This window comes from Antechinus flavipes, chromosome 3, assembly GCF_016432865.1.
Source record: "Antechinus flavipes isolate AdamAnt ecotype Samford, QLD, Australia chromosome 3, AdamAnt_v2, whole genome shotgun sequence".
NCBI lineage: Eukaryota > Metazoa > Chordata > Mammalia > Dasyuromorphia > Dasyuridae > Antechinus > Antechinus flavipes.
The window spans coordinates 431,585,108-431,599,610 of NC_067400.1; the positions used below are offsets into that span (position 1 = coordinate 431,585,108).

General features: G+C 33.1%; 1 protein-coding gene across 1 annotated transcript in view; it reads right to left on the reverse strand.

The window, feature by feature from the left end:
* GCA (grancalcin) overlaps positions 1–14,503 on the reverse strand; it is a 43,019-nt gene that overhangs the window by 23,126 nt on the left and 5,390 nt on the right. The window contains exon 2 of the mRNA XM_051986257.1: positions 4,197–4,364. Coding sequence (XP_051842217.1) covers positions 4,197–4,364 — 168 coding nt within the window. The remainder of the gene's footprint in view (positions 1–4,196; positions 4,365–14,503) is intronic.

Genomic DNA, 14,503 nt, shown 5'->3' on the forward strand with positions numbered 1-14,503 from the left:
AAACTGGGATACTAATATTGTTGGTGGAGTTGTGAATGGAGACAACTACTCTGCAGAACAATGTGGAACTATGTCCTAAGTCCTAAGAGTTATCAAACTGTGCATATCCTTTGATCCAGCAATGTTTCTACTGGGCCTATATCCCAAAGAGATCTTAAAGGAGGGAATGGGACCTACATCTGCAAAAATGTTTTTGGTAACCCTCTTTGTAGTGGTAAGAAACTAGAAACTGAGTGCATCAGTTGGAGAATGGCTGAATAAGTTATGGTATATGAATGTTAAGGAATATTATTGATTTCAGAGAGGCCTGGAGAGACTTACATGAACTGATGCTAAGTGAAATGAGCAGAACCAAGAGATCATTGTACACGGTAACATCAATATTATATGATGATGATCAATTCTGATGGGCGGAATTCTCTTCAACAATGAGATGATTCATATTAAACACTTTAACAACAATACTATATAAGGATCAACTCTGATGGAAATGGCTATCTTCGGCAATGAGAGGATCCAATTCAGTTCCAATTGATCAATGATAAACAGAACCAGCTACACCCAGCAAAAGAACACTGGGAAATGAGTATAGACTGCTTGCATTTTTGTTTTTCTTCCCAGGTTATTTTTATCTTTCTAAATCCGATTTTTCTTGCGCAACAAAAGAACTGTATAAATATGTACACACATACTATATTTAAGATATACTATAACATGTTTAACATGTATGAGACTACCTGCCATCTGGGGAGGGGGTGGAGGGAAAGAAGGGAAAAGTTGGAACAGAAGTGTTTGCAAGGGTAATGTTGAAAAATTACTCATGCATATATTCTGTCAATAAAATGATATAATAAATAAATAAAAATAAAAAACAACAAATAAAAAAATAAAAACAATGAGATGATTCACACCAGTTCCAATGATCTTTTGATGAAGAAAGCCATTTACACCCAGCAAGACAACTGTAGGAACTCAGTATAGTTTTACAACATAGCATTTTCACTTTTTTTTGTGGTTGTTTGCTTGCATTTTATTTTCTTTTCCATTTTTTTCCAGTTTAATTTAATTTTTCTTGTACAGCAAGATAATTATATAAATATGTATGGGACTTAACATATATTTATTTCTACCATGTTTAGCATATATTGGACTATTTGCCATCTAAGGGACAGGGTGAGGGAAGGGGAAGAAAACTTGGAACACAAGGTTTTGCAAGGGTTAATTTTGAACAATTATTTGTAATGGGCTGAGGCTTGAGTTGGGGTCCCAACACTGCACTGAGGTCCCAAGCACATGAGGCTAAATAGTAATTGGACCATACTCTATTAATATATAAGCTTGGAGAAAGAATGGCCCCCGCCCACTCTTTGTGCAAGTCCTGATGTGTTGTATAGGAAATGATGATTTTGGTGGGTGGAGGCAGGGGAGTGGAAAAGGAAGGGGAAGGAGAGACTTTTGGGACGGCCATTGCCACGGTTTGCTCAGCTCACATCTCTCTCTGTTAGCTGGCTTCCTGTCGCAACTGCCCATATTGCTATCGCAATCTTTCTTGCCTATATTTGCTATCGCAATCTTTATTCACCTCTTCACTTCAATAAATATTGAAGATTTTTTCCTTAATCTGAATTCCTGACTCCAGCTGATTTTAAATACGCGGTCTTTACAATTATTCATGCATATGTTTTGAAAAATAAAAAGCTTTAATAAAAATTTTTTTTAAATAAAAAAAGAAAACTAATAGTTAAGCTGCTGTTTATATACACTATAACTGCTCCAAAGGGAGAATGAATTGAAGGAGGATGAAATGAAACAATGGATGTGAAAGTGCTTTTAATAATATAAAGCATTAAGATATTACTGTATTTATATTATTACTATTTCAATAATGGAAATCTTTTAAAGCCATAGAGGCAAACTGACCATTTATCTTACAGTAAGTTACTTATCTATAAAATATTGAATCTGAGCCATGAAGTTCCATTTCTTTATTTGTTGAGTCATTTCAGCCATATACAACTCTCTGTGACCCCATTTAGATTTTCTTGACAAAGATACTAGAGTGCTCTGCCATTTCTTTCTCCAGATCATTTTAGGGTTAAGTGACATTCCCAGAGTCACACAGTAAGTGTCTAAGGTCAAATTTCAACTCAGAAAGATGAGTCTTCCCAATTAATCTTCCCATTTCCCAGCCTGGTGCTCTATCCACTGATAAATTGGGCTTCTTAAATCTCATATCTCAAAGTAAATAAGAGACTGTAAGCAAACATTTAATAAATTCTTCTTGACTTGGCCAGTAAAACTTATAACTAGATCAATGGTCCTTATTTGTGATCGGTATTCAAAAGATTAAAACCGAAAAAAAAAAAAAATGCAACTCTGAGTCCTTATATTTTAGGTTTCTTACTTTTTTAATAAATGCTAAAATTCACTAACTTTATAAAATAACATCTCCCATAAATGTTCCTTGGCCTGAAAAAAATAAAAATTACCAATCTGCCTCCTAAGAAAAATTATAAAGAAAAACACTCATAGCATCCCATAAGAAATGTCCAATTACATTGTGATCTAATTTAATGAATGTTTATTCACAATTTATTCATTTAAATACAAGATTTTTTTTTAATTATTAATTCAAAAGCCCACTTCTTGTCCAAGTCTCTTGTTTGTACCAGCTTTCTCACATGGGAAAAGTAAATGTGCTTTAATTCCTAACTCCAAAGCATTCACCAAGATAAAGATTTTCTTACCTTTCAAATACAAAAAAAGGAAAGGGATACCAAAACAAAGTTATAGAAGAAAAAGATAAGGAAACAACATGACATATAATACATATAAGTCATAGTATTTATAGTATTGGTGGGGAGGGGTGGGGAAATACAGACCTGTGGTTTCATTGGCAAAGGAAATTCAAAGTAATAATCTTAAAGAGTTCCCCAAGACATTGAAAAGTTAAATGACTTGTTCAGAATCCTACAAACAGTATAGTGATCTTGAACCCAGGCCATCTTAATTATAGTCTGCCCTCTATTCATCAACCTATAGTGCCAATCATTCAAAACTAAGAGCAACAAACAATAAATCTACAAAAGTCCTGTGTAAAGATTTCCTGGAGTGCAGAGGTAAAAGGTGAAAAAAAATGAAGGACAATTTTTTTCCTCCTTATAATTCTCCATTGTCTATAGTTAAAATTTTAAGGGAAATACGTGATTGAGGAAAAAAAATTCACTGATGTTTCATATCCAAGACACATACATAAATGATTGAAATTTATAATAAATGTCATTCCCCCAAATCATTGTCAAACTGACAGTTTTCAAAGAGAGAAAGCAAGCTATCACCAACCACAAGAAAAAATGTCCCAAATCTCTACTAATAAAAGCAATGCAAATTAAAACAATTCCACAAAATAATTAATATAATAACCATACCCATTCAAATTGGTAATTATGACAAAAGAGGAAAATGACAATTGCTGGAGAGGCTCTGGGAAAACAGATACATTAATGCATACTCATGAAACTATGAATTGATTCAGCTATTCTGGAAAGCAGTTTGAAAAACTGCCTCAAACGTCATTAAACTGTGGCCTGTAATACCACTAATAGTAGTATGTCTCAAAGAAAAAGGAAAAGAATTAGTAAGTATAAAAATACTCGTAGCAGCTTTCTGAAGAGAGAGACAGGGAGACAGAGAAAAAGGGAAAGAGAGAGAAAGAAAAAGAAACAGGAGGAAAGAAAAAAGGAGGAAAATAAAACAAAGGAGGAAAGGAAAGAAAGAAAGAAAAGGAAAAAAGAAGAAAAGAAAGAAAAGGAAGAAGAAAAAAGGAAAGGAAAAAACTAAAGAGAAAATACAACTGTTAGGAAACAGCTTAACAAATTATGATATATGATGTAATGAAATATTACTGCACCATAAGAAATGATGAAATGGGTACGTTCAGAGGAAATCATAAAGATCCTTATGAAATAATCCACAGCAAAGTGAGCAAAAACAGAACAATTTCTACAGTGGCAACAACAAACATAAAACTGATATAAGTGTCCTCACCTATAAAATTTAAATTAAACTATTTTCAATAAAGTTAAGATTAATTTACATTTAAGTTAGGATAAAGTGTTTGTTTTCTTTTTAATACAAATGTTGCCATACCAATTCTCTAATATCGATAACACTATTCACAAAATTTGGCATTTTACCTGTCCAGCAATAGCAGTAAAGTAAGTCCACATAGGATCACTTGATGAATAACCAGAATATGCTGAGTATCCAGAGTATCCACCATGAGGCATATTTGGTACTGTTCCTGGCATTGGCTGTCCCATTTGCATCTGCATTCCAGGCATTTGACCAGTGTAACCTCCATACTTGAAAAGAAGGAAAAAAAAAATTTTTAAAGCTGCATTACCTATTAACCTTAATTGTCAAATGGTGTAGAAAGAGAGGAAAGAGTAGTTTATCTGAAATCTCCTGTAGTAGCTAAGAATTAGCTCCATTAACTTGTAGGTTTCTATACATTAAATCCTGGAATATATATGAGAAAACTTTATACAGTCCTCCCTACATAGCATTAAATAAGATGTAGTAAGAACAAGGAAATACAGGCATACCCTGCCTAATATAATTAATTGGCTTGGTAAAAATATTACAGGGTCAAATACTTTACTAAGAAAAGTGTTATATTCACCAATTGATAAATGATCAAAGAATATGAACAGATAATTTTCAGATAACAAAATCAAACCCATCTACAATCTTATGAAAAAATGTTCTAAATCATTATTGATTAGAGAAATGCAAATTAAAACAACTCTGAAGTAATACCTAACACCTCTCAAACTGGAGAGGGGGGGTGGGAAAATCCGGACAGTAATGCATTGCTAGTGGAGTTGTGAAATGATCCAACCATTCTGGAGAGCAATCTGGAACTATGCCCAAAGGGTTATAAAACTGGGCATATGCTTTGACCCAGAAGTACCATTACTAAGTCTGTATTCCAAGGAAAACATAAAAGAGGGAAAAGGACCCACATGTCCAAAAATGTTTGTAGTAGCTCTGTGGTAGCAAAGAATTGGAAAATGAGTAGATGTTCATCAATTGGGAAATGGCTGAACAAGGCTGTGGGGAAGCCCAATCATTAGCCTTGGAGGACCTAGAGCAGGGCCTTGGGGTGCCCTCCTGGTATTCCTTTCCAAGTTTGGTGGCACTTTATCTTGGGGAAGGAAGAAAACAGGACGGGGTGCATGGAGGCAGGAGACATTTGTGACCTTGTGGTGGATGTTGGGGACAGACTGAACTCCCTTTCCCCTCACCTCACTCTTCCCAAACACTTCCCCTGCCTCCACCCACCAAAATTGTCATTTGTTATACAACACATCAGGACTTGCACAAAGAGAGTGGGGGCCATTCTTTCTCCAAGCATATATATTTATGGTCCGATTACTATTTAGTCTCACATGCTTGGGACACCTCAGTGCATTAACTCAAGCCTCAGCCCATTACAATACATGAAATTAATAGAATATTATTGTTCTATAAAAAATGACGAAGAGGCTGATTTTAGAAAGGCCTGAAAACATTTACACAAACTGATGCTGAACAAAACAAACAGAACCAAGAATACGTTGTACACAATAATAGCAAGAATGTATGATCATTAACTATAAAAGACTTGGTTTTTCTCAGTGGCTCAGTGATCCAAAGCAATCCTGATAGACTTTGGACAGAAAATGTCATCTGCATCCAGAAAAAGAAGTATGAAGATTGAATGTAAATCAACACATACTATGTTCACTTTGTTTCTGTTTTTTTCTCTCATGATTTTTCCCTATTGTTCTGATTTTCCTCTTCCAAGATGATTCATAAAGCAATGTGTATTAAAAACAAATTTTAAATATAAATATTCAAATGACTCCACAAATAGTCTAAACATATTAAAAAGAAAAAAGTGTTATAAATGGGAAATAAATTCCACAGAGGCAAAAATTAAATCATTAAAGTTTTAAAATAGTTCTTTAAAGAGTTCTGGGACTATATACTCTTTATTACATTAATGCCTAAATATTAAATACAAGCCATAAAAGTAACATCAAATTTTAAAGGACCTTTGTAAGATCTTAAATATGAGTATTATTCTTATATAGCTTCAATGGCTATTCTTGTATTATTTTAAAATTTACAGAAAAATAATTTTATGTATCAAAACATTAGTTTACTAGCCTGAATTTTTGCATATGAGTGGGTACTGAATCATGAGGGGATAAAAATAGCAACTTCATAATTTTAGACCTCTTCTTTAATTTTTTTTTGGAGATCACTACTTAGTCACTTCAGAACTTTGGCATCAAACATTTTTTTTTTGTAATTTTGGTAAATTTTAAACTTAAATACAAAATGACAAGAGAAATTTTAAAAAATTACCATGTACATACACACCATGAGAGGATTCAACATAAAACAGTAAATTTCCATTTCAAGAAAACATAATAAATACCACATATTATTCTCAAAACTATCCAGCTTTTCTTTTCTTTTTTTTTTTTTTTTTTTTTTTTTTTGTGCTCCCTTCTTGGTTTTCTTTTATTCTCTGCTATGCAGTTTTTACTTAACTTTTCCCCTCTCTTCCTCCACCACTCTAAAGAAGGTTACAATTAAGCATGGAGATACACACACACACACACACACACACACACACATACTCATACTCATATTTGTGAGACCTTACTATGCTTTTATTTCCTCCTATCATCTGTTTCTCTGAAGATAACATCTTTCTTCATAAATCCATATTCTTCTAAATAATTCATCATTTCCTACCCCATAATAATATTCTTTTTTTAATTTAACCCAATCACATTCTATCTTAGAGACTGTCTGAAAAATTCTCCCCCAATTTTCTGCATTTCTTCTGTTCTTGGCTATATAACTTTTTTATACAAGAAACTTTTAATTTAAAATAACCAACATTACTCTTTTTACACTCAATTTTGGTTATTTTAAATTAAAGGACTTGAAAACCAGCAGGAATCATTGGATTCCTTGTGATGAAAAATTGTTGATGAGACTATTGCAGTACTTCATGCAGGAATTATTGGATTCCTGTTACATGAACTAATGGACAACAGATTGTTTTGGACTATTTTTAGGACTTATGGACATGTATAAATTCTCATGTTGAATCATGTTATTTGTTACATCACTACTAGCCTGTGTTATATTGCCATGTGCTTATGTAATTATGTGTAATACCTTCCATACTGATGGATTTATGTATATCTATTTTAAGAGTGAACCCCTTTAGAAACTCGCTAATCTGATTTGATTTCCCATTTCCTTTGGTGTTTTCATCTCCCTTCCTGAGATATCAGGGAGGATGTGACCACCTTCTTTTTGTGGTGGTTTCACTTCTTTTTTGAGCAGTCAGGGAAGGCATAATCACCTTTCTTTTTGGGGTTCTCACCTCCTTGAGAAGTCAGGGAGGTCATGACCACCTATATTCTAAATCAAAAGAAAGCAAGAGATGTTAGAATCCTAGTAGTAACTCGATGGAATTGATAGAAACAGTGCTTATGTGCTTGGGTTTATACCTTTGGAGTTCATACCTTTGGGAAAATTCACACATTAGAGGTCACACTTTAGCGTTCACACATTTAAGAGAGTTTACACATTGGCTCACACACTGGAGTTCACAATGTAATAGCTGTTGGATCTAGTATAATCTTTATTGTACCTCCCTGAAGGTATTGTATAATTAGTGTCTTTCTTGTTGCTTCCAATATTTTCTCCTTAACTTGAGAGCTTTGACAAGGTTGCCCACTATCACCATTATTATTTAATATCGTATTAGAAACACTAGCCTCGGCAATAAGAGTAGAGAAAGATATTAAAGGAATTAGAGTAGGCAATGAGGAAACTAAACTATCACTCTTTGCAGATGATATGATGGTACACCTAGAGAACCCCAGATATTCTACTAAAAATTTATTAGAAAAAGTTCATAATTTTAGCAAAGTAGCTGGATACAAAATAAATCCCCATAAATCCTCAGCATTTTTATACATCACCAACAAAACCCAACAGCAAGAGATACAAAGAGAAATTCCATTCAGAATAACTGTTGATAGCATAAAATATTTGGGAATCTATCTACCAAAGGAAAGTCAGGAATTATATGAGCAAAATTACAAAAAAGTCTCCACACAAATAAAGTCAGACTTAAATAATTAGAAAAATATTAAGTGCTCTTGGATAGGCCGAGCGAATATAATAAAGATGACAATACTCCCTAAAACTAATCTATTTATTTAGTGCTATACCAATCAGACTTCCAAGAAAATATTTTAATGATCTAGAAAAAATAACAACAAAATTCATATGGAACAATAAAAAGTCGAGAATCTCAAGGGAATTAATGAAAAAAAAAAAAAAATCAAATGAAGGTGGCCTAGCTGTACCTGATCTAAAATTATATTATAAAGCAGCAGTCACCAAAACCATTTGGTATTGGCTAAGAAATAGGTTAGTTGATCAGTGGAAAAGGTTAAGTTCACAAGACAGAATAGTCAACTATAGCAATCTAATGTTTGACAAACCCAAAGACCCTAACTTCTGGGATAAGAATTCATTATTTGATAAAAACTGCTGGGATAACTGGAAATTAGTATGGCAGAAATTAGGCATGGACCCACACTTAACACCATATACCAAGATAAGATCAAAATAGGTCCATGACCTAGGCATAAAGAACGAGATTATAAATAAATTAGAGGACATAGGATAGTTTATCTCTCAGACTTGTGGAGGAGAAAGAAATTTGTGACCAAAGATGAACTAGAGACTATTACTGATCACAAAATAGAAAATTTTGATTATATCAAATTAAAAAGCCTTTGTACAAACAAAACTAATGCAAACAAGATTAGAAGGGAAGCAACAAACTGGGAAAACATCTTCACAGTTAAAAAGGTTCTGATAAAGGCCTCATTTCCAAAATATATAGAGAACTGACTCAAATTTATAAGAAATCAAGCCATTCTCCAATTGATAAATGGTCAAAGGATATGAACAGAACAATATGAAATTGAAACTATTATCACTCATATGAAAGAGTGTTCCAAATCATTATTGATCAGAGAAATGCAAATTAAGACAACTCTGAGATACCACTACACACCTGTCAGATTGGCTAAGATGACAGGAAAAAATAATGATGAATGTTGGAGGGGATGCGGGAAAACTGGGACACTGATGCATTGTTGGTGGAGTTGTGAATGAATCCAACCATTCTGGAGAGCAATCTGGAATTATGCCCCAAAAGTTATCAAATTGTGCATACCCTTTGATCCAGCAGTGTTTCTATTGGGCTTATATCCCAAAGAAATACTAAAGAAGGGAAAGGAACCTGTATGTGCCAAAATGTTTGTGGCAGCCCTGTTTGTAGTGGCTAGAAACTGGTAATTGAATGGATGCCCATCAATTGGAGAATGGCTGAGTAAATTGTGGTATATGAATGTTATGGAATATTATTGTTCTGTAAGAAATGACCAGCAGGATGAATACAGAGAGGCTTGGCGAGACTTACATGAACTGATGCTAAGTGAAATGAGCAGAACCAGAAGATCAGTATACACATCAACAACGATATTGTATGAGGATGTATTCTGATGGAAGTGGATTTCTTTGACAAAGAGACCTAACTGAGTTTCAGTTGATAAATGACGGACAGAAGCAGCTACACCCAAAGAAAGAACACTGGGAAACGAATGTGAACTATCTGCCTTTTTATTTTTCTCCCCAGGTTATTTTTACCTTCTGAATCCAATTCTCCCTATGCAACAAGAGAACTGTTCAGTTCTGCAAACATATATTGTATCTAGGATATGCTGCAACATATCTAACATATATAGGACTGCTTGCCATCTAAGGGAGGGGGTGGAGAGAGGGAGGGGAAAAATCGGAACAGAAACGAGTGCAAGGGATAATGTTGTAAAAAAAATTACCCTGGCATGGATTCTGTCAATATAAAGTTATTATTGAATTAAATTAAATTAAAAAAAAAAACTTGCGAGCTTTGAAACTTGGTTGTGATATATAGGACTGCTTGCGATCTAGGGGAGGGGGTGGAGGAAAGGAGGGGAAAAATCGGAACAGAAGTGAGTGCAAGGAATAACCTTGTAAAAAATTATCCTGGCATGGGTTCTGTCAATAAAAAGTTATTATAAAATAAAAATAATAATAATAATAAAAGAAAAAAAAGAAAAAAGAAAAAAAGAAATTTGGTTGTGATTGATATTCCTCTAAGTTTTCCTCCTAGAATTTCTTTGAAGTGATAACCAATGGATTTTTTTTTTTTGCCTCATATTCTAAAACTTCAGGGAAATTCTTCATAATTTCTTGTAATACTGTGTCAAGAATCTCTTTTTAATGTAATCCTCAAGCAGTCCTACTATTCTTATATTACTTCTCCTCAGCAACTAACTTTTTAAGGCCAAAATAGTGATGCAATAATACTCCAAGCATCACCTTCCCTTCCTGTATAAATTCCATAGCATTTCGATTCATTAGCAATGAATCACTTCTCAAACTTTTTATTAGTATTCTCAAGACAGGTTAGTGTCTCAATTCTTTCAAGTTAATAATCAGAACCAATACCTGCTATAATAAAGTTAATAATTAAAACCAATATCTGTTTTATCTTCTTCATGATTTTGATTATTCAATTTAATTAGGTCTTAATTCCCAATTGTTCCTAATTGGGAGCTTTAATTATGACCTTAAAATCACTGTTCTCTAATTCATAAAGCTCTATGGATATAACTTCTATTTGGATGGTAATTTTAGATTATTAAAAACCTCTGAAATCCTGAATACAATCTGGTCAACTTGATACTATTCCTGCAATTTTAAGAAACTTCCTTCTAGGTTCTATATTGATGCTGTCTGTCTTTAGAATGTTAAAATCTTTCCAAAGTTGTTTGATGTCTCTATCATCAACTCTTTCAGCTCAACTAGTTTGGCAAAAAGCATCCTTATGACACTAATACTTTAAGATAGTAATAGCACCTTGACTTGCAGACTGCAATAATGATGATGTATTTGGAAGACAAAAACAGAACTTCCACTAACCTCAGGGCTTCTAGATCTTTAGGATGCCCAGAGGCATTGTCAAAAACTAGCAAGACTGTTAGTGAGACTATTGTCAGAGTAATATTTAGTCAATGTCGGTCAAAAATATCCAACAAATCATTCCTGAGAAACATTCAGTTACCCAAAGCTTTCTTAGTCATCTTCCAAAATACTAACAACTTATGTTTAATCATTTTGGAAGTAATATTTTAAAATCTAGTTCTCTTTTTTCCTCCATAAATTAAACTAGTCTCAGTTATATTTAAATAATTTTTGAGCACTCCAATCAATTGCCTTATTTTTGAGCACTCCAATCAATTGCCTTAACTATTACTTTAAAACTGGACAAGACCTGACTATAAAAAGTTCCTTAACAATTATATCTTTTATATCTTTTTTTAGTCATAGCAGAGTGTGCTAGACAAGTATACACTTGATATTTATTGAATAGATAACTTAATAGTGCTTTATCCAACAATTTAACTAACATACTACTTGCATCTTACATTGATGATTCTATCACAAAAGACTTATAGATGTTTTCCTTTGTATTTCCATTATTAGTATTAAATAATCTTATATTTATATATTTAAAGGTTTTTTAAAGGTTTAAGTTTTATGTGTAAGAATTCTCACCAAGGCATAGTTGTTGCATCTAGTTTTTTGTTTTGTTTTGAATGAAATAGTGACTTGATTGCCATGTGAAGGTCTTTCTAAGGACTTTCTCTACTAATCCAAATCTCTAGCTTCTCAACCATTTATTTTATTGTAAAAAAGCATTTATTAAGGCACCTACAAGGTATAAAAGACAGGATGCACATATATACACATACCATTTTGTTTTTCTTTTTGTATGTACATAAACCTATCTACATCTGCCATCCCTACCCAAATGTAAACTCCTGGAGACTAGAGATTTTATTCACAGCATCTAATACAATTCTAAATATATGATAGAGGTAAATCTTACCAAGATATTTATTAAGATAAGCGCTTGTTTACTTGACCAATTAATAGAAATATTAATTCCATCTCTTCCTTTTCCTCTCCTCCCCTCCTAAATCTATTTCACCCAAATCAGGACCTCCAATCACTCTACCTGTCAGTAATTTTCTCAGGTCATCACCTGTTACGACTTTACTTTCCTTCTTTTGCAATTTTAATTCTAAATTTGCCCCAAATCACTTTCACACAGTTAACTTTCAAATCTTTCTTGTCCTCACTTTGTTACCCATCACTGCTCATCCTTTGCCTAATTTTTGTCCTGAATTATTCTCTCAACATCCACCACCTCTGCTATTTCTTCTACTAGAGAAGTCACAATTGATACCATTGGACACTATAAATTCATGTTGTCCAACTCCAGCTGGGTACTCACTGAAGCAAAACAATCCCTTTATTCCTTACTCCTCAAGCCGGTTATTTGAATTAGTAGGGAAAATTTCTTTAAAAAACCTTCATAAAGCAATGAAATCACCATTTCATTCAAAACAAAACAAAACACTAGATGCAAAATCTTTTGAATAAATATTCAAATCACCCATACCTTGCAGTGGATACTTTCCTATCAGATTTATTCATCACTTTCTTTAAGGCATTAAAATATCCTACTGCTTTTTAACTGAATAAACAACATTTGCCAAAACTGCATCATAAACTGAATATGGTAAAAGGATTCTAAAGAACTTTCCTTTTCTGAAACTTTCCATCACCATTCCTAGACTCTCTCAGAGGAGGACCTAACTTCTAACTTTCCCAAGAACATTTAAGTCATTCGTCAGCTCACTCTTCTCTTCATTTCAAAATTCTTTGACATAACACCACACCTATACACATATGCTTTCTCCTCTTTTCCCTAAGTCTCTGATAAATCCCTTTTTCTTGCCTAATTAGAGGCCTAATCTTCTGTGTCCTTGATCCCAACCTTCAAGATTCTTTTCAATCATTTTACCTTTCTCTATCCTCCACCACCTCTTCTTACTGCCTTCAAGCATGGCCTAGTCTCTCCCATTCAACACCCTCCACTACATACTACCAATCCCTCAAATTACAAGACTATATTTCTTCTCTTTCAAAGTTCAAGAAAAAGCTATCTATATCACTGTTTCCATTTCTTACTCATTCTTCTACTCCTCTGAATCTGCTCATTATTGAACTGAAAAGTTAACAAAAATCTCTTAATTATAAGATCTAATAGCTTTTTCTCATTCTCAATCTCATGTTTCTATCTGTTGCATTTAATACTATTAAATATTTAATATTAATATGTATTATATATTTATTAAAATATATTTGTAATATATTTAAATGTGTTTATTAAATATACATTAATATATAGATGTAGTTATTAAATTATGTTTAATAAATTAAATTTGTTATATTATATATTATAAATATAACATTATTAAATTATTAAAATTACATTAAATTAAACAAATATTTAATACTATTATTAACTATAATTAACTAACTAAAATATTACTATTAAACATTACCTCCTTGTGGAATACACTCTACTGGCTTAGGTTTGTGACTCTTCCATGGTTCTCCTACCCATTAGACCTCTCCTTATTTTCTAGTCTATCAGGAACAACATATCCCCTCCCCAACTATGGACTTTCCACAAATTTCTATTCTATGCTCCCTTCATTTTTATTTCTGATTTCTTGGTAACAATATCAATCCCTACAAATTTCAATACCATCTCTCCAGAGATTATGCTTTATGCAGATGATTCAAATCTACAGATTCAGTCCCAGTCCTCAAGTAAATATCAGTCACGTTTACCAACTATTACAAACACAGATCTTATTTTTCTCTCCAAACTCCACCACCTTCCAAACATCACAATTTCTGTTTCAGAATACACCATCACTTCTCTTGTCTTCTCAATTCATAATTTCAGTGTTATGCTCAACTTCTCACTCTCCCTTATCCAAATGGTCACTCACTTGTTACATCTTCTACTTTTGCACTGGTCATTTCTATACCTGGAATGGGCCTCCTCCTTCAATTGTTGTCACAAAATACCTATCCTTCAAAGTGCAATTCAAGCACCACAACTACATGAAACCCTTCCTGATCCCTGCACTACTAATATCTTTCCTCCCTACTTTGTCTTAAATTGCCTTATACTCATTCTCTTGACATTTATTCTGTATAGAAATATATATATATATGTATGTATGTATGTATGTATTTTCCAACTCTTCTGTTAGAATATAAACTCCATAAGAAGAGCAATTGTTTCTTTCTTTATATCTGTCTCCCAGCACCTAAGACAATGAATGACTTGAATTCAATGTTTGCTCAATAAATTAATAAAAGGAGGGCCTGAACTGAACCTTGAAGCAAATAACATTCTATGAGGCAAAGGTGAAGA